Source organism: Drosophila biarmipes, chromosome 2R (assembly GCF_025231255.1).
Source record: "Drosophila biarmipes strain raj3 chromosome 2R, RU_DBia_V1.1, whole genome shotgun sequence".
NCBI lineage: Eukaryota > Metazoa > Arthropoda > Insecta > Diptera > Drosophilidae > Drosophila > Drosophila biarmipes.
Window position 1 is genome coordinate 12964621 of NC_066615.1, and position 22989 is coordinate 12987609.

General features: G+C 44.3%; 5 protein-coding genes across 14 annotated transcripts in view; 3 read left to right on the plus strand and 2 right to left on the minus strand.

Annotated features, from left to right (window-relative positions):
• Positions 1 to 22989, plus strand: part of LOC108030343 (transcription factor MafG) — a 78262-nt gene that overhangs the window by 52884 nt on the left and 2389 nt on the right. The window lies entirely within an intron of this gene.
• LOC108030194 (WASH complex subunit 2) lies at positions 215 to 5117 on the plus strand. The gene is made up of 4 exons (XM_017102949.3): positions 215 to 377; positions 440 to 631; positions 693 to 832; positions 886 to 5117. The coding sequence occupies exons 1-4, from the start codon at positions 276 to 278 to the stop codon at positions 4994 to 4996; spliced, it is 4545 nt and encodes a 1514-aa protein (XP_016958438.1). The 5' UTR covers positions 215 to 275; the 3' UTR covers positions 4997 to 5117.
• LOC108030195 (uncharacterized) lies at positions 4987 to 11248 on the minus strand. Of its 10 annotated transcripts, XM_044092465.2 has the most exons (5): positions 10880 to 11075; positions 10582 to 10670; positions 8083 to 8523; positions 7416 to 7655; positions 4987 to 6791 (listed from the first exon to the last, which is right to left on the minus strand). In XM_044092465.2, the coding sequence occupies exons 3-5, from the start codon at positions 8248 to 8250 to the stop codon at positions 5652 to 5654; spliced, it is 1548 nt and encodes a 515-aa protein (XP_043948400.1). In that variant the 5' UTR covers positions 8251 to 8523; positions 10582 to 10670; positions 10880 to 11075; the 3' UTR covers positions 4987 to 5651. The 10 variants fall into 10 exon arrangements, with proteins under 10 accessions (XP_043948400.1, XP_043948401.1, XP_016958440.1 ...); XM_044092466.2 differs by lacking the exons at positions 10582 to 10670; positions 10880 to 11075 and adding an exon at positions 11095 to 11248; XM_017102951.3 differs by having other exon boundaries at positions 8083 to 8238; positions 10582 to 11075.
• Positions 11610 to 18563, minus strand: LOC108030242 (protein rigor mortis). The gene is made up of 9 exons (XM_017103048.3): positions 17045 to 18563; positions 16673 to 16985; positions 16454 to 16616; positions 16236 to 16389; positions 12929 to 13827; positions 12706 to 12871; positions 12495 to 12645; positions 12180 to 12437; positions 11610 to 12117 (listed from the first exon to the last, which is right to left on the minus strand). Exons 1-9 carry the CDS (start codon positions 18471 to 18473, stop codon positions 11940 to 11942), a joined length of 3711 nt encoding a protein of 1236 aa, XP_016958537.1. The 5' UTR covers positions 18474 to 18563; the 3' UTR covers positions 11610 to 11939.
• LOC108030241 (cilia- and flagella-associated protein 206) lies at positions 14274 to 16446 on the plus strand. The gene is made up of 3 exons (XM_017103047.3): positions 14274 to 15000; positions 15061 to 15410; positions 15469 to 16446. The coding sequence occupies exons 1-3, from the start codon at positions 14364 to 14366 to the stop codon at positions 16213 to 16215; spliced, it is 1734 nt and encodes a 577-aa protein (XP_016958536.1). The 5' UTR covers positions 14274 to 14363; the 3' UTR covers positions 16216 to 16446.

Below are 22989 nucleotides of genomic sequence, written 5' to 3' on the forward strand. Positions count from 1 at the left end.
TAGATTTTTAGATATCTACCATTAAATATCGGTCTCGGTTTTGAATGGATAATACTGGGAATTTTATTTTAGAATTGTTATAAATATATGTATTTATATATAATGAAAGAAATAAACAAATGTATTTATATTAATAAAATCTGTTTTTTCAGATCGTAAGTAACAGGTGATTTACTATCGCACATCGCTAATTGAGTGTGATCACTAAGTTTTCTTTTTGTTTGTTTTTTCATTGTTATTAATTTTTTAAATCGCGAACTTGCAGTCTACTGATAATGGATATAAGTGCGGATGTGGAGCAGATTATAGCCCAAGCTCCGGATTGGAACTTTGCGGGTGATTGCGCTCTCCTGGAGCTGATGAAACGCATTTCCCAGGTTCGTCTCCAGATGACGAATGTCATTATCAACAATGCAGTTTGATAAAATGTTTCCCACAGAATCTGCAGGAAAGGGGCGAACAAACCAGTCGCAATCTGAGGGACTTTGAGACGAGTGTGAAGCAGGTGGACATATCGCTGAACAATGCCACTAACAGCCTACGATCCCTGCAATTTGGCAATCAGTTTGTGGAGTATCGGGTGGAGGAGGTGGATGACGCCGATTTGGCCATGCCCGAAGAAAAGAAGAAGGTACAAAAGACCCAATGGATTTCCCAAAAGGCTATTCTTACTAACCGATATCTTCTTGCAGCCCCAGCCGCCGCCCAAGAGTTCAGAGGAAATGTCCAAGGAGTTTCTGGAAAACAACCTGCGAATGTTCCGCAAGAACTTTGAGCCGGTGACCATAGAAGTGCCCGACTCGGATGACGAGGATGCACCTGTGCACTCAACGTAAGTGGTTTCATTACTCTACTTCGATTCCTCACAAACTCTCTTATTCACAGAACCGTATTCCGGGCCAAGAACCCTTACGATGCTATACCCCTGCCCTATATTATTGGCACAAAGGAATGGGAGGATCACAAATACGCTGGCCTGTATGACAGCAAAGAAAATAGCGAGGATGAAAGGTCCGAGGAATTCTCTTCCAGTTCATCGGATGAGATGGAATCCGTGCCGGTGAAAATCACAAAGCCAGCGAACAAACCAGAAGAACCTCATCTGTCGGACTCCTCATCACTGGCATCGTTTGCCAGGGAACCGGCCATTGTGTCGCCAGTAAATAAGCCTGCTGTCCAGATCGCAGAACCTGCGGTCAGAACACAACCGCGTCCCATCATAAGTAACCAAAGAAATCCACATGAGAGGGACTTGTTTGCTGCCCTACGACAATCGCCTCCTAGCGATGATCCGCCATCCACTTCATCCTCGCCTACATCTTCGCCGGCTTTTGGGAATCCCTCTAGTCGTTTGCCAATTGCGTCCACGGCCTCGCTGAGCTCCAGTAGCAGTAGTCCTGCCCAACAGCCACCGAGGCTATTCGACGAAGCTGTGTCAACACAAGCTCCAAAGGAAGCTGAGGTCAGGCCAAGTCAAACTAAGCGCATGCCAGTAAATCTCTTTAACGATGATGAGTTCAAATCGTTCATGACCGAAATCGTTGACAAAGTGCAGGCCAAGACGGGCAGCAACACCGTTTCATCCGCTTCAACGATTTCAGTAAATGAACCACCCAAGGAGAGGGAATCGTTAAATAAAAACACAAAGTCTGAGGCACCAAAGCAGGTCGTTGAGCAATCAGTGTCGAAACGTGTAAATCTGTTTGACGACAGTCCTCCATTGAGTCCAACCCCAAAGGCGGAGCCTCAATTTAATAAGAGTAAAGCATCGGGTGCTATTCCAAAACAGAATCCCGCAACAGAGGTGAAAAATGATCAAAGCAAATCCCTCTTCGATGATTCTCCTTCAACGAGTGATTTTCCAAAGGAACTGCCTATTAAGGAGCCAACGAAAACGATAACAAAATCGCTCTTTGATGATGATTTGGAGGACGATGACTTCTTGAGCTCCCTCAAATCCAAAACAAAGCCATCAGAACAAAAACCGCTTTCAAAAGCAACCTCCTCTCTATTCGATGATGATGATTTGGATATTGATGATATATTTATAAAACCAACGGCTCAGCCAAGGAAGCTCTCTGAAAAAGTAGCTGGAAAGAGTAGTTTATTCGAGGACGATGACCAAGATGATGTCACTGATTTATTTGGCTCAAAAAAGATAAAAGAATCATACAAGGAGTCGCCTCCAGATATTTTGCAAGAGAAAAAGTTCGAGGATTCGCCTCCAGACATTTCAGCCTACAATAAAGTCGAGCCACCAGTAGATCAAAAGAAACCCCTATTCGAGGATGATGATTTGTTCGGAACACCAAAGGCTAGGCACCTAAATACTAGTGATAATACTGGTGTTGAAATAGAAAAAGAGAGAAAACAAATTGAGATTAAAGAGGAGTCTTTGAAAAACGTTTTTGGGAAAAATCAACCACCAGAAGTAGCAGTGAATTCTTCTGTACCCATTCTTAGAGATTCACCTCCCCCCATAGAAATTATACAAGAGAAATCTGTACGTGAAAAGGAGGATTTACCAGCACCTAGTATTCCCAAATCTACGAATTTGTTCAATGAAGATTTTAGCGATGATGATTCGTTCCTAGGCCCTTCAAAAATTAAGGTTAAGCCAATAAGTGGTAGCGAAACTAAAGATTTTATTAAACCAACTGAAGAAAATAATTTGCAGGTTAAGGAAAACATAGCCCCAGTTAATCCACTTAAATCTTCTACTAAGCCAACTGATTTGTTTAAAAACGATTTTAGCGATGATGATTCATTCTTGAGTGATCCCAAGACCAAGGATAACTTAGAAGGTGCTACAGCAACTAATGAAATTAAAATACCAGCTGAACACCAGTTGGTGAGTGAGATTAAGCCAGAAGAGTTACCACAAAAACTGCCACAGAACAAAGTAGACGCAATAACGACGAACGATGAAAAAGTTGAGGTTTTGCCTGAAGTGCTGAGCAAACCTCAAACGATTCCTCCCGTTTCCGAGAGTCCGCCACCAGATGATGAAAGCAATCAAGATCCCATTATAACAATGGTGGCCGATGTCACTAATAAGTCACCAAAACAGATTTCAACCCCCAGGAAGCCTGCGGATCTGGCTGCTGCCCAGCAAATCATGCAGAATTACTCGAATCTCTTTTCCGACGAACCGCCGGACGACAGCGAGTTTTTTCAAACGCTCGGAAGCAGCGGTCTTAGCAGCCTAAGTGCGTCGAAAATCTTTGACAGCGAGCAGGATTTCTTTGAACCCGCCTTGCCCCAAATTCCAAGCGCGACCAAGCCATCGCCAGTGACGCCTGGAGATCAACCTTCTTCTTCATCCGACTATGGCGCCATACGTTTGTTTAGTGACATTCCACCCGAAGATGACATCACGGAAGGAGAAGAAACACAAAAGCAAGAGGAAGTTGAGAAAGAGGAGTTAGCACCAACCACAACACGAATACACACAATTTTCTACGATGACTTTAGCGAAACAGCAAGGGCAGGTGCTGTGCAACCAGCCCCCAAGCTTTTTAGTTTTGATGATGAGCCACCTCCAGCCGATGAACCAAATCGTAGTAGGGATACGAGTCTCGAGATACCCACTGATGAGCCGGATCGTAGTAAAGATAAGAGCCAGGAGCTACCCACTTCTCCAATTAAGAAACTGAAAATGCCTAATATTAATATAAATGTGCAGGCACTGCTTCCTGGCTCAGGAGGTCTACCAAAGGTACTAAGGAAACAGGAGTCATCGAGTTCCGAAAGAGAAGAACCTTCAAGTGCAGCGCAGATTTCAGAGCCCTCCCCGAATTCCAAGGAAAACGATATACCTTCTGCAGACGGTGGCCTGCAGCATGTAAACAAATCTCGCGCTCGAGGACCTGCCAAAAGACGACCCTCAACCCGTAAGGCAAGAAAGGAAAATTACGCAAAAAGCTTGCTGGATGCTGAGGAAGTCATAACACCCTCGATAACAGATAAAGATAACTCTGAGGCTACTTCCGTCAAGGCTCCCATTACTCAGTCAGTAAAAGCTGAAAAGTTGTTTCCTGCTCCAGATCTTCCCCTCTTTAACGAGCCACCAGAGCTTCCGGAGCAGTTGGAAAAACCACCATCTTCGAAATTCGGTGGATCGTTTTTGGACAGCCCCGATGAAGATGATTCCTTTTTTAACTCTGTTGCGACACATGAAGTTCCTTATACAAAGTCAGTTGGAGGCAAGCAGGGATCTGATCCACCCAAGTCATATCGATCGTTTTTGGACAGTCCTGATGAAGATGATCTTGTATTCACTCCGCTAGAAAATAAGAGGGCTGCTGAAAATAAGCCTTCCTCCTTTCCACAAACATTTTCCAAAGAGCCACCAGCAGATCGGCAGCAGTTAGAGAAGACGCCGGGAGTAACCAAGTTAGGCAACTCTTTTCTGGACAGTCCCGATGATGATGATTCGCTGTTTAGTCCAGTCAAAGCAGCGGCGGATCTTGTTGCTGGTAGTGCTTTTACCAGTGCTACAGCAAAGAGTAAGGATGTTTCTACAAAAGTGGCAACTGGTCCTTCTAAATCCCCGAACACAGAAAGAGCGCAAGCTAAGCCGAAGTCACACGGTGCATCGAAACTGTTTGATGACAGTGACGATGATGATGACCTGTTTGCCAGTGCAGCTGTGCCCAGTATCCAAGCTACCAACAGGACTAAGCTGCCCACCAAACCAGCGGCGACTTCTCTCTTCAGCAGCGATGAAGACGAGCCCGAGGTGTCAAGCAAGATTGCTCCTGTAAAGAAGTTGCCCGTAAAGACAAGCAAAAGCCTTTTTAGCGACGACGACGATGACGATGACCTTTTCGGCGGAGGCTCGAAGTCCAAGGGCAGTGAACCCAAAAGGGCTAAACCAGTGGCCCAGGCTGTGCCCAAAGCTCCTCCCAGTAAAGCACCAACGGCGACTGCAATCATTCCCTCTAAGTCTAGCTCCAGCGATAATCCATTGGCCGATCTGCTCGATTCCGAGTAAAAACATGAATGCCTTTTATTACAAATATTTACAGTTTTCGATCTGTGGATGGTTAGACTGTCGATCAGAGTATTGTTATCCGTATTCCTAGTATCTATAATAAACCATGAATGTCAATGTCGATTTGTGGTAGCTTCCTAGAACTAAAATGGGGTTCGTTGTGAGCAAGTCACGATAATTTAACCAGTTACTCTATTACTTGGTTTATACGCCTGCTATAATTGTTTGCCAAACTAATTATCTATTTCTCTTTGAGAAAGGGTCTTTATACATGTGATTTTTCCACAATTTGATGTTTATGTGCCGATCTTTTCATGCCCCACCTTCTTCTCTCATTGAAACATTTCTATTTGCCAATGAGGCGTGCTTGTTAACATAACACATATTTGTGGGACTATTACTTTCGCAAATAACAAAATATTTGCAGACCCATTTTAGCTATTCCGAAACTTGTACTTGCAAATATAACCTGCGTATAAACGTGGTGTAAGATTCTCCCAGTGTAACGTTAGTCTACGAACTGAAACTGAGTTAGTTTGTGGCTCTTTGGTCGTTATTCCGAGGAATCTCATTCTATGTCGAGCATGTCCTACAACTAGTAAGTGTAACCTAAGCGCTGACTGATGATCGATGGGGCTCTGGAGCCGGAACGGACTCAAAGAGCCACATCGCGGTACTTCCGGTAGTCGTCGGATTCGTTGCCCAGCGACAGCTTGCTGTTGGCCGTGATGTACGGATTGGCGTAGTTGGCATAGCCAAAGCCCCCGTAGTACTGCATCTGCTGGCTGTGGGTGGAGCCGCGTCGCTGCATCGGCTGTGCCAGCACGGGGCCCACGAATCCTCCCGCGGAACTGCAGTTTGATGGTCGGCGGTAGATGCCACCCGCCGCCTGTTGGTGGTGCAACTGTTGCTGCTGCTGCTGGTGCAGCAACATGGCAAGGTAATACTGCTGCTGCTGCGTGTAATTCTGGAGGAGATTTTTTCCATAGGCGTTCAAGTCATTCTGCACCTTACTTATTCCGTCCAGGTTTTCGAGGGAAACACAATTCCGCGACAGTTTGCCGGGTGGCGGCTGCTTGTGCGTTCCCCGTGGACGATGGTAGTTCCTTTGCTGAGCGGGTGGTGGCGTCAACTGCTTGGGTTCGATGGAGCAGTAGATGGGATCGTTGCTGGTAGAGCCAATCAGCGAAGGTGGCGATGGTCGATGCGAGTCCTGCAGATTGTTCTTCAGATCGTCGATGGTTATGTTGAAGTACTTGGCGTTCTTGTCCTCGGTATCGAGCACGTGTCTGGGATTGTACATTCCGGGCAGAGTGCAGCGCAGATCCATCAGGGATTGGGCGCGATGGCCATTAGTAGCTCCAGCTGCGCCACTGCGCTGCATCAGTGTTCCATTGTTGAATTGCTGCACCAAGGCCGGAGCAAACATGCTGGCATTGAACTCATTCTGGGAGCCAAACGCCTGACTGCCGCCACATTGGTTGTTCAGAGCCAGTCCTATTCCCGGACCCTGCGGCAACTTGGAGGCCGTTTCATCGCATAGCTGGTAGCCGGTGTTCTCGAAGCCACTCAGCCGCTGGCTGGAGCGTCGGGAATCCGCCTTGGTCATGGGCACGCTGGGTGCGGGCGTTTGCAGGGAGAGTCTGGTGGCCAGTCCCTGCAGCTGGCTCAGCACCTGGGTCTCCCGACGCCACCGGATGCCCGTGGGAATCACGCAGATCAGCGCAAAGCAGTTGATGATCAGGCGAATCAGGTACGAGGTCAGCTCGGTCAGTCCATGCACGGATTGAAGTCCCTGAAGAGAAATTCGATTACTATATTATCCTAGTCTTAGAAAAATGTTGTTTATTTGTTGTTGAGTTTTGAGCCCTACTAAACTTAAATCCTCTCAACATTTATGTTCGTCAGCCTTTAGATGGTAATACAATTTTGTTTAAATTATTTGAAAACATTAATTATATATTTACAATTTATTGATAACGGTCGTCTTCTCATCTGCTTTCTTAGCTTTAAAGTCAGCTTTAAACTTTAAAAAACTATTAAAATGTTTGACCTAAATCCAACATTAAGTTTAAATAGTATAAAATGCGCATTAGAAAAGAACAATTCATCAGTTTGATAAAGGCAATTATAGTTAAATTACGTTTTTTAAATTTTACCATTTAAACATTTTTTAAAATTAAAAAATAAGTCAATATTATTTTTTTTTCTTGTTATAAAAATCGAATGAACTTTTTTAAAATTCCCTTAGCCATGCTTATTTGTAAAGAATTTTAAAAAATAAATACATAGTTGTTTAACACTTGCTGATTTCTAAACTAGGTAAAAAAGATTGCCCCGCGAAGCTAACATTAAAAAAATGGTTAAAACGTAATGGACAATTAAAAAGTAGTAAATCTCCGTCGTGTTTTCAACTTACCCAGTGCTGGGTGGTCATGATCATGACAAAGACCAGCTCGGGAATCGAGAGCAGGCCGATGATGCCGGACCAGGCAAACAGGGGCCAGCAGAGCCCGCTGACCAGGCCGTGGATGAGGATCGTGGTGGCCACGAACATGACGAAGTAAAGCGAGCAGAGCGTGTAGGCGGCGAAGGGCAGCTCGCCGTGGGCCTCCAGTATCCAAGAGACCTCGCACGAGAAGGCCCCCAGATAGACGATCTGCGGGGAAACCGAATGCAAATCGCAGTGGTCAGAGAAATGGAAATTAGCCGAGATTCGCAGAAGAAAAGCGAAAACATAAATCAGGCGATGGCAGTCAGAGATGTGGAGATGTTATGCGCAAAAAACAGACAGAAAAACCGGAGACAACTGTGCTCCGCCACCATCCATCAATCAATTAATGAGCTCCCCCATCTCTCCTCCCTCGAAGACCGGGACTGTCTCTAGCCTGTCAACTCGGTCGGCTAAAAAAATGAGATGAAATTTTTACATTTGCGCAAAAAACGATTTCATTTCATTTTCACTTAATGGAGCAGAAATGTTTTCACACTGATAACGGTAACGGACAGGCAGGCCGATGGACGGACAGACGGCGGAAAGGTATATAGATGGTAACGATATGGTGATATCACCCGGAGTCACTTACCAGCAGAAGAACCGCCACCACGCAGCAGATAATGAATAGATTCGCCTTTATGAAGCGCTCCATAATGCGTTCGTTCCAAAAGTTTTGTATGCTATTGCCGTTGCCGCCCGGCGGTCGCTTCTTCAATGAGGACGGCGACTGCTTTTCACTGGCCTTCTGATAATTCATTATTCGTGTTATTCGGTTGCGGTTGTTGTGGAAGAAATGTGTGTGCGAGTGCGGTTTTTCGAGAGAAATTATGCTGCCAGGCGGGAGGATGGAGGTGGTGGTGGTGGCCTTGGTTCCCCTTTTTAATGGGGAGGAGGCCAGTGGTGCGATGCGATGCGATGCTACGTGTTCTAGTTCTTGGTTTATGTTCGAATGGGTTTCGAGTCCAGACCGCTTGTGGGTTGAATGAAAGCGTTAAGCGGCCCAATTAAGCCGTGTCATGCTAGGTTGGTGCTGAAATGAGAATTCCGAGATGAGATGAGTCCAGTTCGATACTGCAAACAAAAGACTTAGGCAACGAACTTGTTTCGGCTGCCACTCGAATACACATGGGTATGGACAAGATGAGACACAAAGAGCAACCAAAACGTTCCGCCGAGCAGCACTCTCAGCCTCTCGGCTAACGGCCTGTGCCATATTATTTAGAAGATTTTCACTTTTCTACACGGCCAGTTCGCTGTCCAAGTCTTTTGTTTGCCTGCCCGAGCAAATATTTGACCCGCAACAAATGGTGTCGCGTGCTAAGAAGGAAGCTGCTGTCTAAACACTAACTGAAACTGTTTGCCAAATGCCAGTTACAAGCCACCTTATGTCATGACAAATGAATTCGCAAACCCAGCGGCGGTAACCAAATCAATTAGTCAATTACACTCGGCTACCAAGTTTCAGGGTCTCTCCCATTTGCAAGCAATACCCAGAGGTGATGTAAATGAAATATGCAAATAAGTCGCTTAACTAAGAGTGATACAAGGGCTCCTTACTATAAATAAAATAAATCGATGCTAAGGATTTACTTCGATAGGGATTTTAATTGATTTTAATTTACTTTCTGGGAATTATATTTATTTGTCTAAACAATTATACTGATCTATTTCCATTTAACCTAATGCTTAAATATATATATAATGTCCAAAAAAGGTTTTTTTAAACTACTTTTTTAAACACTATTTCCAATAATAAATGTTTCTCCCAACCATTTTTTTTATAAATTTAGTTAATGAAAAATATTTATGTTAAAATGGTACTAAAATAATCAATAAATTCCAACGCAATAATATAAATAAAATTCCAAAAAATGAAATTAAAAGTGAAAACAAATCACGCTTGGAAATGTGAGGCAATTAACAAATGGAAAGTAATTCAGAGATTCGTTTCAACCCATCTCAAAGAGCCGATACCGTAGGCACTTGTAGTGAAAAAAACCCGACCAATTATCCCATTGGCTGGCCCACGGAATCGTGTTGTGGAGTGTAAACAATTGAGACGCCTCGCCAACACATCACTCAGAGACTCCCGAGCCCAGTTATCCGCTTAGTCGGATACGGTAATCCGCCCATAATAGACACCGTCATCAAAATAGAGGCGACGAACTTGTCGACTCAATGTCGTCAGCACGCAGGTGCGCCGGGCTCATCGTGCTCATCATGGACTGCCATGATTATGATTATGATGATGGGATCCAGCTGGAGGCGTGCGTATCCATGGGTTGGTCTGGGCCGCTTTCCAAAAAAGGAGCGACGCGCCGGAAATGCGCACCTTAAAGTGCCGGGGTGGTGAATTGCCATTGCCCCATTGACATTCCGCCAACGTTGCAAGTTGGGAGCCCGATCTCCCCGGGCTCTTTCCTGTCCCACTGACGCTGCGGGTCTGGTTCTTTGGCTTTCTTCGCTGGCCGGAAAGAATTGCAAGCCAAGTTTGTTTTACTGCTAATTAGCTGGACAAACCCATTCTCGCTGGGCTGTCCGGTTTTTCGGGGGCAGAGCCAGCTTTTTTCTTTTGAAACGGGTTTACGGCGCGCTTCGACTGCTATTTATTAGCACTCAGCGCCGGAAAAGGTGGCAAGCGGTCTCACAGCGCCCTTGACTGTCTGCCTGCGCCACACCCATGCGGCGAGGATTACGAAATTATGCAGATCCAGCATACATAATTTCGGTGAACCCGGTGTGACCGAAAAAATGCGAGCAACATTTCAAAATATTTTGCATTGTGGGGAGCACAACTAAATTAATTTAACTTCGCCATTGTTAACTATGCATTGATATGCTGTTGTATCTTCACGGCGAGTTCAATAGCATAAATGCAACAATGGACAGCGCAGCGAATGCGAATGCATGAGTAAACAACAATGCAGGCGGCAAAGTTATGCAAATTGTTATTATGAAGTCGGTGTAAGTCGAAACGGAATCGAAATGAAAAGGCCAATCCAATGCGTTGCCGTTAAGCTGTGCCTGTGCGTTTCAAAATGCGATCGGCTCTTATATAGCATATGTATCGATGCGATGTAAAATATACCTTTCACTCTGCATTATGATTATTATTGCCAACGATCCGATCCGTCCATGCCAAGCAGTTACAACAGACAGCCCCAGAAATAACGAAAACTAAGTGAACAATAAGCGCGGATCGTAGAAATTATCAGTCAAGCAGGCAGAAAATGTTTTCTCAGCGACGACGCACTCACACACGCGGGCCACGAAATTGTTCAGCGTTGAGTCATCCTTCGTGGTATAAATTGTTCGAAAGATTCGAAGCTGTCGCTCATGCAAATTGCGTCGTCGCCGACGACTTTAAGGGGGCACACACAACACACCTAGTGGTTCTTGGCACTTTTACTGCGCGCACAAATTAAATAAAGCCAAGGGGAGCGGAGAGAACTCGTTTTGTCTCATCGCAAAAGCGAAATGTGCTCGTACGCAATTATATACTTTGATGGTTATTTAATTGTACAACGGTTGGGCCACCAGCACCGGGTCAGGTCAGAGTTGACGGACGTGAGAATGGGCGATATGTGTGTGGGTCACTCACTCCGCAACGTGCCGCGCTAACGGTACGCTTCAGCTTGGCGCGCTCGCAAAACAGTTAAAAGTGAAATTCGTAATTCGTAGTTCGAAAACGAAAGACTGAGGAAACGAACTTGGTGCGCCGAACGACTCTGCGTTTGCTGCGGCGGCCACGACGTCTGTTTGGCAACTGAAGAGCACTTCCAGCTCGGAGTTTCGAGCCAAGCTGGAGCGCTGCTCTGGCCTGTCGTTTGTTGATTTACATTTCTGTGTCGGTTTCGTTTGTTTTCGCCGCTGCTGTGCAGCGCAAGTTCACTCGCCCTGAGTCTTGTGTTCCAACAATTAAAACTTAATTTCTAACTGGCAATGATGCTGTCGGCGTGCTGGGGAAGCCTGCCCATTTGCATAGTTTGATGCCAAAGCCCAGACGAAAATGAGGCCTAACGGTCATAGTTTTGTTTGGGCCAGCTTTTACGCCTGATAACAAATGGTTTCTGGCCGCTGGAACAGCTGCCTGTTCTAATTAAAGCCCGCCTGCGGTTTCTTTTTCTCTCGTTTTCGTTTATTCAAAATTCAATTTGTGTGTGTTTCTTTACTAGCTATTGTGCCGTTGATATATATATCGTGTTTTCCTCCTTTCTTCAGGGTAAATTAAATTAAATTAACAGTATTCCGAAGGTAACAAAAATAAGTTTCAATTCCACTCAGTCTCTGGCTATCTAAAGTAGAAAATTAGTTACGTTAAATAAAAATTGTAAATGCCTAGCTAAGAGATTATAGCTTCATGATTGTTTCGGGGCGATTCCAAACGAGTACACTAATACAGCCTGTTTCAGCTAAAACTATGCTTAAACCAAGATAAATTAGGGCCTAATGCTCGGCCGCAGAGCCGTTGTGTATTGGCTCAATGGGGGCACAACCATCTAGCACTCCGCCCAGCTGGCCAATCCGTTTGATTTGGTCCATCAGTTCGGCGATTTCGGGAGTGCAGTTGCGGAACTTCCTCAAATAAGAGTAGCCGCGCAGCATTTCGTTGTCCAGCACGCATCTGTCAGGGATTTACATTATAGTTAAACTACTTTTAACAAAAATAGAAGTGGTTAAACTTACATCAGGGCTGCCGCAGCAAAGTTGCCCGTCCCCTCGAGTTGCTCGAGCCACTTGTTAATTATGGTTTTGATCAGGGGATCCGTTGCTGGCAGGCAGATGCGCGCATGAGCCAGCGCCTCTTTGTAGTACTCGTTGGCCAGGAACAGATTGATGGCTTCCGACTGCATTCCCAGGCTAAAGAGATACGTAGCTGCGTGCATAATGAAGCCCTTTTCCTCCATCTGCTTGGCATAGGCCCGACAGCAGTCCTGCCAAAGCCTGTAATACAACTTTATTAAAGAAAAACCGCTTCGAAGTATAGGGTTACGAGCTTACGTAAAAGAGACTGAGGGGGCCACCGAGAGATGCCATTCGGTTAGCGTCTTGTTGGCCATATGCTGCTCCAGTTCTTCGCGCAACTTGAACGTAGAAATGGCCAGACAAAGAGGTGCTATGTCTCTCGTGTTCGAATGCTTCAGGTTGGTTACTAAAGTAATCAGTTTATCGTTATAATTAATTGAGGCTAAAAAATATGTACTTAACGTACACTCTGACGCAATGAGCTCCTTAGCCATCACTTTGGTACTGAAAAGCTTTGACATCAGCACTGACTTGTCGATCTTGGCTGCGTCTTCGGTAAGAACAATGGCCAGCTTCTCTAGGGCGCTTTTGTTGAGCTCCTTCTGGGTGAGGTAGAGACAGGTGCGGCTGTGCTGTTGGCGGAAACATTATTAGTTTTTGTTTAAAGGAGATTCCAATTGTACACTCACTGTGAGGAAACTGTCGGGTGGCTGCCTAGCTTCCAGCTCCTTGCACTTTGGACACTCCTTTGGGTTTATCTTCTGAGACTTCTTGTCTAAGCTGAGAGCTCCCAGCATCTCCTCCACAGGAGTCTCTTTCGATTGCACATCCTTAACAGAATTTTCGTTGACGGGCTTGTCCGATTCCTGGATTTTCTTGTCTTCCTTGTTAGCTGCCTCATTTTGTAGTTTAGCTGTCGCTTTACGCTGCTCGCGACGCTGTCGCTTCTTGTCAGCCGCTGTGAGAACCGGAGCGTAGGGCTGCGTCAGGGATTTGCTTGCCCACTTAACGTTCAACAGGGCATCCACTTTGGGACAGATGCTCTTCTCATCACCGGCCTTGATGTCGATTAGCTCCACAGAGAGTGCCTTTCCCGAGCACATGATAATATTTTCGTTCGTGGGCAAAAACATTCCACACCACATGGGGCAGTGATAGGTGATGGTCAGTGGTGGTTTCTCCGGCTCGTTGCAGTTCCACAGGCACACCTTTCCCTCGATGTGGAAGCTGAGCAGCAGATGCTTCTGGGTATGGCTCCACTTAAGTGAGGTAATCGAGGCCTTCTCCGCGTTGGCCGTGAAAGTGTGCTGTGTTCTCCAGTTGCGCTCCGCAGGCTGGAACTCCATCACATACACGGATTTGTCGTTGCCCGCCACTGCAAATTTATCGTTGTCTAGCGGACACCAGGCTATATCGGTCACATAGCGAGCAAGTAAAGCTGACTGGCGGATAAACGGAGTCCAGGACTTGTCCATTCCTGAATCTCGCTCATGGAGCTGCAGTAGACCATCATCAGTGCCCACAAAAAGGAAGGATCCGCGAACGCTGAGGTAACTGGGTCGCGAGATGCAGTTCACAATTATGGGCTCTGTAAAAAATTATTTTTTTTTTTAAGCAGTTTGTTTCTACCCAAGGTTTTCAAATAATATGCATTTTATTTGGTCAGTAGCCTTCTGTTGAGGTAGGTACTCATTAGCTATGGTATAACAATTAAAGCGAAAATATATCCAAAGTAGTTCTTTGGTTTCGTAAATAGTTTTAAGAGAATTTGCTTTACATGCAGTACTCATTTTAACCAGCTAAATTAAATCTTACCCTAAAGGCAAGAAACTATTTGTGTTTGCCTAAACTAAAACCCATTGTTCTCTCTGAATTTAAGTTTCACATTTAATTGTGTGACCATTTTAATGAACAATTCAAAGTTAAGTAAAGCTAAAGTGACTCAGAAAAGTAAAAGAGTAAGGGCATGAATAATGTTTACAAATTCTACAAAGTATTTAATTTACTGTGTGTAACCAAGGGCAACAAAACCTAACAAGTAGAACAAATTTAACAAGCAACCAAGTTACCCCTTTTTTTCATCGATTTCTGTCCTGAAATAAATTAATAGTTCTTTTTGTAAGAATGCCGCGGCACAGGACACTGGTGACCATTGGCCATCGCATTATGAAGCGATTCCAGCAGCTGGATCTGAAGGTGGACGAGGAGTTCGTCGTCTTCGTGGTGCACCTGCTGGCGAGGGACCAGCGGCGAGGTCTGCTCAAACACGACCTGAATAAACCCACTGCCTGTGCCATTGACTCGTTTGTGAACACAATTGTGGATGGCTATGTGAATCAAAAGGATTGCACCATGGCCAACATGAAGATGGCATGGGTGATGAAGAAGGGAGAAACCATAGATCTTGAGTATGTGAGAAAGCAGTACGAGGAAAAGTTCCAAACAGAACTACAGCTGCTTATCAAGGACATTCTCCAATACCCGGAGACCTGCAGTAAGGTGCAACTGGACCAACTGTTCGCCAAGATGCAGGTCTTCATCGTGGCCCGCTACAATCTGGGCTCGCCCAAGAACCATGTGCTGCTCAAGCTGACGGCACAGGCTCTGAACAGCGTTATCGGACGCAGTGATCTGCAGAATTATGTCTTGAAGAAGAAGTACCATCGGCTGGAGTATCTGCAGCGATTAGGCGCCACGGTGGGAGGGATAGTTATCTATAACAGTGATGGGCCCGATGGAGATCGGGAGAATGTAAGAAGCGGTAAGATAAGAACTTCTTAAATGTGTTTATGCTCTTCTGATTCCATTTGATTCTTTATAGTGGTAAATGATCTGGAAATGGCCCAGAAGAACACAGAAGCCGCCTTTGCAGCCAGCATGGAGAGGGCTGTCAAGATGCAGTCCGTCTGCCAGGCGGCCCTCGATGACCTCATAAACATTGATCACAAGGACGAGACCTTGACCTACCGAGTGCCCCTTGAGCACCTGGATCGCCTGAACCAGTTCTCGCTGACCTTCTTCATGCTGCATCGCTGTCTGACCACCCTGAGCGAGCACTACCAGAGCACGGTGTACCTGATTGAGGTGGAGCAGAAGCGCTACGACTGCGTGGTGGCCAAGATTAACGACACCCTCTCTATGCGCACCGCCATTGATTCGGAGCTGGTCTTTGTAAGTAGATTAATTTACCCTCGGGCTTGGATTCGTCTTATATTTTTTGCTCTCCCAGCCGCACTTTGTGTACATCTCACAGGTGTGGGGCAATCTCAACAACTTCCTTAACCACATTGTGGAGTTGAACAAGCTGAGGGAGCAGATTGAGGCTTTGGTGGTCGACGACCTGATGACCCTGGCCAAGGCAACGGTTGCCGAGCTTCAGGCCCTGAACAAACGCATTAAGAAACCCAAGGTCTGCTCCTTTGAGGAGCGCATGGATGCGGTGAAGGATTTGCGAACGGATGGAAACTTTTGCAACCTGAGCAAGGCGGACATAAAGGAGTTTTGCTCCCTGGCCATGACTATAACGAATGGCCTTCTTCTACCGGCTCAGGTGACCAGAAAACTTTGCTCCAATGTGAACATTACTTTCGGCTTTCGAGACCCAAGGTACGCTCGGTTCGCGGAGCTACGATTCGAGCCCTTCATAGCCGCCTTTAGGAAGGTGGTCTTTAACAATGCCAACCTTGCGCTACTTTTTAAATTGGACGATGCGCTGATAGCGCAGGAGCTGCAGGATCTCATCGTAGAGCCGCCAAAGCAAAAGGATTTCGAATGCCAAACGGAAATGGTTGTTACCAACGATCTATCGCCTGCCAACTGGATAAACGTAACATGGAATGCGTGGGACTATCACAGGGAGACAATCCACTTGGCCAACATTCGTAAGCAGCAGACCAACGATACGCAGACCAAAATCAGCTACGGGCAGCGCAACGCCCAGAACCAAACCTACAACACTCGGCAACATATGCAATGAGGGCCAGCATCTACACTCACCAGTTTTTGATTTGCTCAAGTCGAAAAACCCAAACATGCGATTCACGATAAAGTATATAAAGTGGTCCTGCCACACCAGGGAGTAGACTTCCTTCTTGTGGGGCGTCCGTAAGTGCGTCTTCACCTTCATGCGCTCCACATCAAGGATGCCAACCTGTTTATGTAGTTTGTTTACTTAGTTTGAGTCTCCAATAAAATCGAATTAATAATACGCGTACCGTTCCGTCGAAGGTGCCAAAGGCGAGCTCCAAGCAGTTTGGACTCCAAGCGAGGGAGTAGACATTACTGGCCACATAGACGCTATCGATGGGCAGGCAGCTGGTCGAGAGCTTCGATATATCAAAGAAGGCCACGCGGCGGTCCGAGCAACCCAAAGCGATTCTGATCAGGAAAAAGAGAAGTCATTCAGCTCTTCATGATGTAAAACACTGGCTTACTTGTTCATATCATCCGGGCACTCGGCCATCGCTCGCACTCCGAATGCCACTGTGCCGTAGAAGGCACTCACTTGGCCGCTCTGTGGATTCATCATTCCGATCTGACGATTATTCCTACATAACCAAATCATCTCCTTGCTAGAGTCGCACGAGAAGGACACTATGTCCTGCAAATGGCAACTGTGCGATTTGTCCTTGCTGATCTTGTAGCGAAGCAACTTTCGTTCAAAGTCCAGTGACCAGAAGAACAGCTGATGGCGACTCAGGGAAACAATGACCTGGTCGTTTAGCCAGTATACGTTGTTGAGCTTGCCTGTAAGGGAACATAGATAGTTTAATGATCGCTGTCGATGGTTATTCACTGCCACTCACCTGCTGCCTTGCTCTTGCTGTAGTTCTTTCCAGCATGAGCTCCTGTATTAGCATTCCAAATCATCATCACCTCATCCCCGTCAATGGAAACTAGCAGAGTGTCCAACCGAGCGCTGTTTACGGAGGTCGAGCTGATGGTCTCCGTGCTAATGGCAGGCACCACTTGGAGATTGCTTTCGGGCTCGGACTTGGCCTGATGTGTTTCCGAGGCGTGCACCTCAGCCTGGTGATAGATGTGGTGCAGCACTTCTCTCTTTGGCTTTGCTGCCTCGCCATCGACGATCACGGCATCGTCACTGGAAGAGCTGTACTGAATGACCTCGAGACTGCCTTCGGTGGATTCACTGGCATCATGTTTGTTGCTTATAGTGCTGGCATCACTCAATGGACCCGTAGGTTTTGTTGGCTCACAGTCGTTTAGGGTAACCTCCACGTGCTGGGTGGTTTCCTCCTGGCGGTTGGCCAAAAGATCCGCCTTCACACTCTCGCAGGCTTCGACGAAATCCAGGGCAGCAGCACCGGCTGGCTTCTCCAGTCCGACGAACCCACCGCCGCAGTCTTCAGAGGATCGGCGTCGCGCAGCCACAGGCGCTCCAAACTCGCACTCCAGGTGATCAAAGTTGTAAATGTCGAACAAGTCATCGGACTCAGCTGCCCTGGATTTGGTCAGCGGTGGTGGCTTTGGCTTGGGCTTCTCCTCCTGGCCCCCGTTACGGCTGCGCCACTGTTCAGCCCTCGATGTCAGATCGTTAAGGTGCTCCTCCGTTGGAGCAGGCACCTCCCGCCAGGCCAGGCCGCAGATGGGCGCCTTGTGGCCGTGGAACTTGTAGGCGATGTTCATCTTGCGCAGGTCGCAGACTAGCACATTTCCCATTGCCGTTCCCACGGCGAAAAGATTGTCGTTGTACGGGGAGCAGCGCAGTATTGTTAGCTGGTGGTTCCTGGGTGATATGAAGGTGGGGCGACGGCAATAGCTGTTGGAGGCCACACAATAGATGACTAGGTCGCTGGCGTCCAGGGACAGTATGTTGCCGTTGGCTAGGTAGCTCATCAGCACCGAGTTCGTTGTGTGGTGCACTCCGCGCACATCGCGCGCCTCGTGCTGATGCTGATGGGCCTTGTGGCCGATGACGGCCTCTCCCAATCCGCAATCCCAGACCTGAACGCTCAGGTCATCGCCGACGATAGCGAACGGCTTGACCGGTCCGCCGTTGGCAGTGCCCCACATGGGACTCACGTCTAGGGCGAGGATGTTGATCCGCGTCGACATGGTCACCACTTGGGGTTGCTCGCCGTTTGCCGGGGGAGCGGATATGTAGTTGATACAGCGAACGCCGGCGTACAGCAAACCGCCGTCAGGAGCGGCTGCCGCCAAAGACACGTTGCCCGGCGGAGTGGGCACATTGTGGTACATCACCTGTGAGTTCATGGCGAAGGATCAGGACTTGGCATTAGCGGAAATAAGGACAATTTCCCGCTAACATTTGGCGTCGTGCGGATTTTTTTCTGCGAAGCCGCTAGTGTTAGAAAGCTTTACTAGCTTTGCTAGTGCTACCAGACTTTCGATGAATATGATAGAGCTCCGCAGCATAAATCAGTTTAGATTTATTAAAAATTCAAGTACTAGCCATATTTTTGAATTCTTTTAATTTTGGACAACTCTGAAATTAAATCGTTTATTTGTTCAGCTGATGTGTACTACAATTCAAATAACCCGCCCTTTTCAGTACCCATATTGTTATGTTCCCATCTGGCAACTCTAAATCCAAATGGTGTTGATATAAGCCAACACTAGTTCCCTGTGAATGGCAACCACCAGGTAGAGAAGAAGAAGACGCACAATAACAACGCAAAAAGAAAAATCTACATTCGCGTGCTGACTGTTGCATGCAACGGAGGTGTTTGAGCAGTGTGTGATACCGATTTTTACTTATTCTGTTTTTTTCAAAACAAAAATATAACGTAATATATACGTTTAATACCTTTTATAAATATTTGTCTGTTGTTATTGGTTAAATAAACAATCAATTACGGGTAAAGTTACTCCAAGAAAAATGGCCTCCTCCGAGGCCAAGGGTAAAAACCCTTATTCGGAGCTGAGCAACGTTAAAAGGCCGAAATTATCGCCCTTAAATAAAAAGAAAAAACCTACGGATAACAATTTAGTAGAATCGGAAACCGAAGAAGTTGAGATGAAAGAAGTCATTGACCCTGTAAGTCATCCGAGTCCAACCAGCCAAGTAAGTGGTAAAGCTATAACGGATCCTGCTAGCAAAGAAGAGAAGAGAGAAAGTGGAAATTTGGAAAACAACGGATACTCGTACAGCAGCGCTCACAAGGGACCCTTTGTGGTCTACATAGACAAAATTGGTGAAACCAATGGCGAAAACCGACCTAGAAGAGTTCCTATAAATCCTCTTGAACTAAATGCTGTCCTGCTAAAATTAAATATTAAAGATATAATTTCAGTAAATAAGATTGGTTATGGGCGCTGCAAGGCTGAGTGCAAGTCAGCAACGGCAGCTAATAGCATCCTGTCCTCAAATCTTAAAAGTAATGGTTACGAACCTAAAATTCTTAAGCATTTCATTTTTAAAATGGGTATTATTTTTAATATTCCGACAAAATTTTCCGACTCTGAACTTAAGGAGTACATTTCTTCTCCAGTACCTATTCAAGAAATAATTCGTGTGAAGACTAAGGACCGAGACAATAAAGATATTTTTATTAACACTCCTAGGGTTAAGATTCTTTTTAAAGGTACTCAAATTCCCAACGAGATTGTCTTCCTGTACACCAAAATTAATGTTAGTCCATATGTTCCTTTTAGTCAATGTTTTCGTTGTTTTAGATTTAATCACTTTGCTCAGCATTGTAAACAAACTGAACAAAAATGCAGTAAATGTTCTATTTCGCATTCAAGAGAACAACAATGTAATCAACTCGTTTGTGCCAACTGCAAACAAAATCACCCAGCCACCTCTCTTGAGTGCCCTGCTCGTAAGAGAGCGTACGCTATCCAGAAATGTATGACTATTGAGAATTTATCACGAAATGAAACGAAGATTAGGTACCCCTCTCTCTTCCAAATTTTAGATGAAGTCGACACCAACGACTTAACCCACTTCCCCCAGCCAACATGGCAAAGAAAATCTGCCAATCCAGTGTTACAAAATAATACCAAAATAGCTACCCAACAAATATTTGCACAAAACCCTTTTAATAAGGTTGTTAAGAACTCTCTTAACAAGAAAAACGAAGATAAAAATTCACGCGACACTATGATCAGCTGGAAAGCTGCTCTTCATGAACATGAGTACACTCCAAACGAAAAGTTTTCTCTCATTCATTCTAATCCACCTAGTTCCTCACCCTCTAGTCAACCTTTTTTAGACAATCCAGCTCTTGAAGCTGCGGAGAATAGCTTAAATCAATTAGCTTCTGAAATATCCTCATTTCTAGTCAACGAAACAACCAATTTAGTACCTGAATCAAGAAACTTTTTAGAGAATTTAAGAAACAGAATAGCACTTACAAACTCAAAAATTGATTTGTTCAAAATTAATCAACTTGTTTAATTTTGAATAATAACTTTTTTATTTATTTATTTATCTATTTACTTATTTTTTCTGATTTTTTTTTTTTTGTTTTTTTTTTTTTCTTTTTTCTGTTAAATTAATTGTTTTTTATTTATTCGTTTTTCTTTTCTCTTTCATTTGTCTATCTGTTTTCATTTGAAAATAAAACATAAAGTTATATTATTTAAATGACAATAAAAATCCTACAGTATAATATTCAGAGCTTAACTGCTAATAATAACAAACAATTACTAGAATTATTCTTAGTAAACAACAACATAGACATAGCAATTTTATCAGAGATATGGGTTTCCAATAATTCCATGTGTAGCTTGGCAAATTATAATTTTGTATGTAAGCCGCGTAACGATGGTTATGGAGGCGTTGGAATTTACTTAAAAAAACACATACGCTTTAAACAAATCAACTGTGATATTAGCTTAGAAGTCATTGGTATCCGTACAATTAACCTAAGAAATAATATTAATATTTTCAGTGTCTATGCTGCTCCCAGCACAGACATTAATTCTTTTCAACAAGGTTGCGATGATCTATTTACTATTGCTGCTCAATCGAGTGGTCTAACTGTCATAGGTGGTGACTTCAATGCCAAATCCAGCATTTGGGGTAATAATACTCAAGATGTCAGAGGCGGTATTTTAGAAAATTCCCTCTTACACTCCGGTTTCTTTTGCCTTAACAACGGCTCTCCAACTTACTCCCATAACCCATCCTATAGTTCAACACTCGATCTCACTTTCATTAATAGTAGCAATCTTTGTTCTAACTGGTCCTCAATAAATTCTAAAATATCAAATAGCAATCATTTCCCAATCTTAATTGAAATAGACCAAATTTCTGCTTCGACTAATATTATTAAATTTAACCATAATAAAATAATCAAAGACTTTTCCAAAATTCAAATTACAACGTTAGATAGCATTTCCAACTTATCCCAAACAATACACTGTAATAATTCAATTAAAATAAATACAAACAATAGATATGTTCCAAAAAAGTATTGGGACGAGGTATTTGAAAAATTGTTTAGATTAAGAAACGCGTGCAGACAAAAATATTTTAAATCCAAACTACAATCTGATGCTATTGCCTATATTAACAGTAATAAAAAACTTAACAACTATTATTATAAAATGAGAAAAGAAAACCTCAATAAGCTAGCAGAAGACATTTCTAACCCCTCTTCTCTGAAAGATATGTGGAACAAAATCAAAAATCTTAAACTTTTTAAACAAATTAAACCGTCAAACAGTGCAATATCTGACTCAGAACATAGAGATTTTCTCAATCAAATAGCCACAGCTCCCAACACTGCGATGTGTCCTGACGTATCTTTTTCTCCTGATCTGCTTTATAGATATACCAACTCTAATTTCTCAGCGCGTGAACTTCTTGACTTCCTTAACTCTCGTAACCCAGACTCGGCTAAGGGTCTTGACAACATTTCATACAGAATGCTTCTATCTCTACCCTTAAGTCAAATAGAAAAACTGGTATCCCTGCTAAACATTACTTTAGACAATGGGTTTATTCCAGATCAGTGGCGGAAAATAAGGGTTATACCTGTTCCCAAAAAAAATCTAGACTCTTCAATTATTACCAACAACAGACCTATCTGCCTTCTAAGTGTGACTTTTAAGTGCTTAGAAGGTTTGATTAAATTGCGGATGGAAGAGCACATTAATAAAAATAAAATTCTGCCACCAAGATCCTATGCGTTCAGAAAAAACCATTCTACTGCCCAATGCATCAACGATGTAATAAATAACATAGCCAACCTAAAAGCTCGTGGTTTCCACGTTACCGCAGCGGTTTTAGACTTAAGTAAAGCCTTTGATGCCGTCAATATCCCTATTCTGGGTAGCAAATTAGTTAGTTTGGGTTTCGACCACAATCATATTTATTTCATTATAAACTTCCTTAGTAAAAGAGTTCTCACTATGGGTACTGCAGAGATAACTGTAAACAAAGGAGTTAGTCAAGGTAGTTGTCTGAGTCCAATCCTCTTTAATTTATATACAGCTGAGCTTCACAGCTTAAGTAATGACCATGACAGTATTCTGTTCCAGTACGCTGACGACTTCTTTCTAGTCTGTTATGACAAAGTCTTTTCGATGGCTGAAGAGAAATTAGAACAAAAAGTAAATAGATTTATGGAACTGTGCAATATTAATAATCTTACTTTTAATCCAGACAAATCAGCCACCATTCATTTTAATCTAAGGAAAAAACCTTTAAGTATCTTGTGCAATAATATTATTTTAAAAAATGTAAATAGTATAAATTATCTAGGTAGAGTCATAAGTTCAAACAACTCGTCTGTTCAGCATGTAAATAAAACGATCT

What these genes read in the sequence shown, in the direction of transcription:
- LOC108030194 (XM_017102949.3), top strand. Translation starts at nt 276, where the DNA reads ATGGATATAAGTGCGGATGTGGAGCAGATTATAGCCCAAGCTCCGGAT. An exon ending in TGATGAAACGCATTTCCCAG is followed by an intron (nt 378 to 439) that starts GTTCGTCTCCAG and finishes TGTTTCCCACAG; the next exon opens with AATCTGCAGGAAAGGGGCGA. An exon ending in TGCCCGAAGAAAAGAAGAAG is followed by an intron (nt 632 to 692) that starts GTACAAAAGACC and finishes ATCTTCTTGCAG; the next exon opens with CCCCAGCCGCCGCCCAAGAG.
- LOC108030195 (XM_044092463.2), bottom strand. Translation starts at nt 8,706, where the DNA reads ATGGCACAGGCCGTTAGCCGAGAGGCTGAGAGTGCTGCTCGGCGGAAC. An exon ending in TGGTGGCGGTTCTTCTGCTG is followed by an intron (nt 7,656 to 8,082) that starts GTAAGTGACTCC and finishes GTTTCCCCGCAG; the next exon opens with ATCGTCTATCTGGGGGCCTT. An exon ending in TCATGACCACCCAGCACTGG is followed by an intron (nt 6,792 to 7,415) that starts GTAAGTTGAAAA and finishes ATTTCTCTTCAG; the next exon opens with GGACTTCAATCCGTGCATGG.
- LOC108030241 (XM_017103047.3), top strand. Translation starts at nt 14,364, where the DNA reads ATGCCGCGGCACAGGACACTGGTGACCATTGGCCATCGCATTATGAAG. An exon ending in TCGGGAGAATGTAAGAAGCG is followed by an intron (nt 15,001 to 15,060) that starts GTAAGATAAGAA and finishes GATTCTTTATAG; the next exon opens with TGGTAAATGATCTGGAAATG. An exon ending in TTGATTCGGAGCTGGTCTTT is followed by an intron (nt 15,411 to 15,468) that starts GTAAGTAGATTA and finishes TTGCTCTCCCAG; the next exon opens with CCGCACTTTGTGTACATCTC.
- LOC108030242 (XM_017103048.3), bottom strand. Translation starts at nt 18,473, where the DNA reads ATGAACTCACAGGTGATGTACCACAATGTGCCCACTCCGCCGGGCAAC. An exon ending in CAGCAAGAGCAAGGCAGCAG is followed by an intron (nt 16,986 to 17,044) that starts GTGAGTGGCAGT and finishes GTTCCCTTACAG; the next exon opens with GCAAGCTCAACAACGTATAC. An exon ending in TTTGCTGCGGCAGCCCTGAT is followed by an intron (nt 12,118 to 12,179) that starts GTAAGTTTAACC and finishes AATCCCTGACAG; the next exon opens with ATGCGTGCTGGACAACGAAA.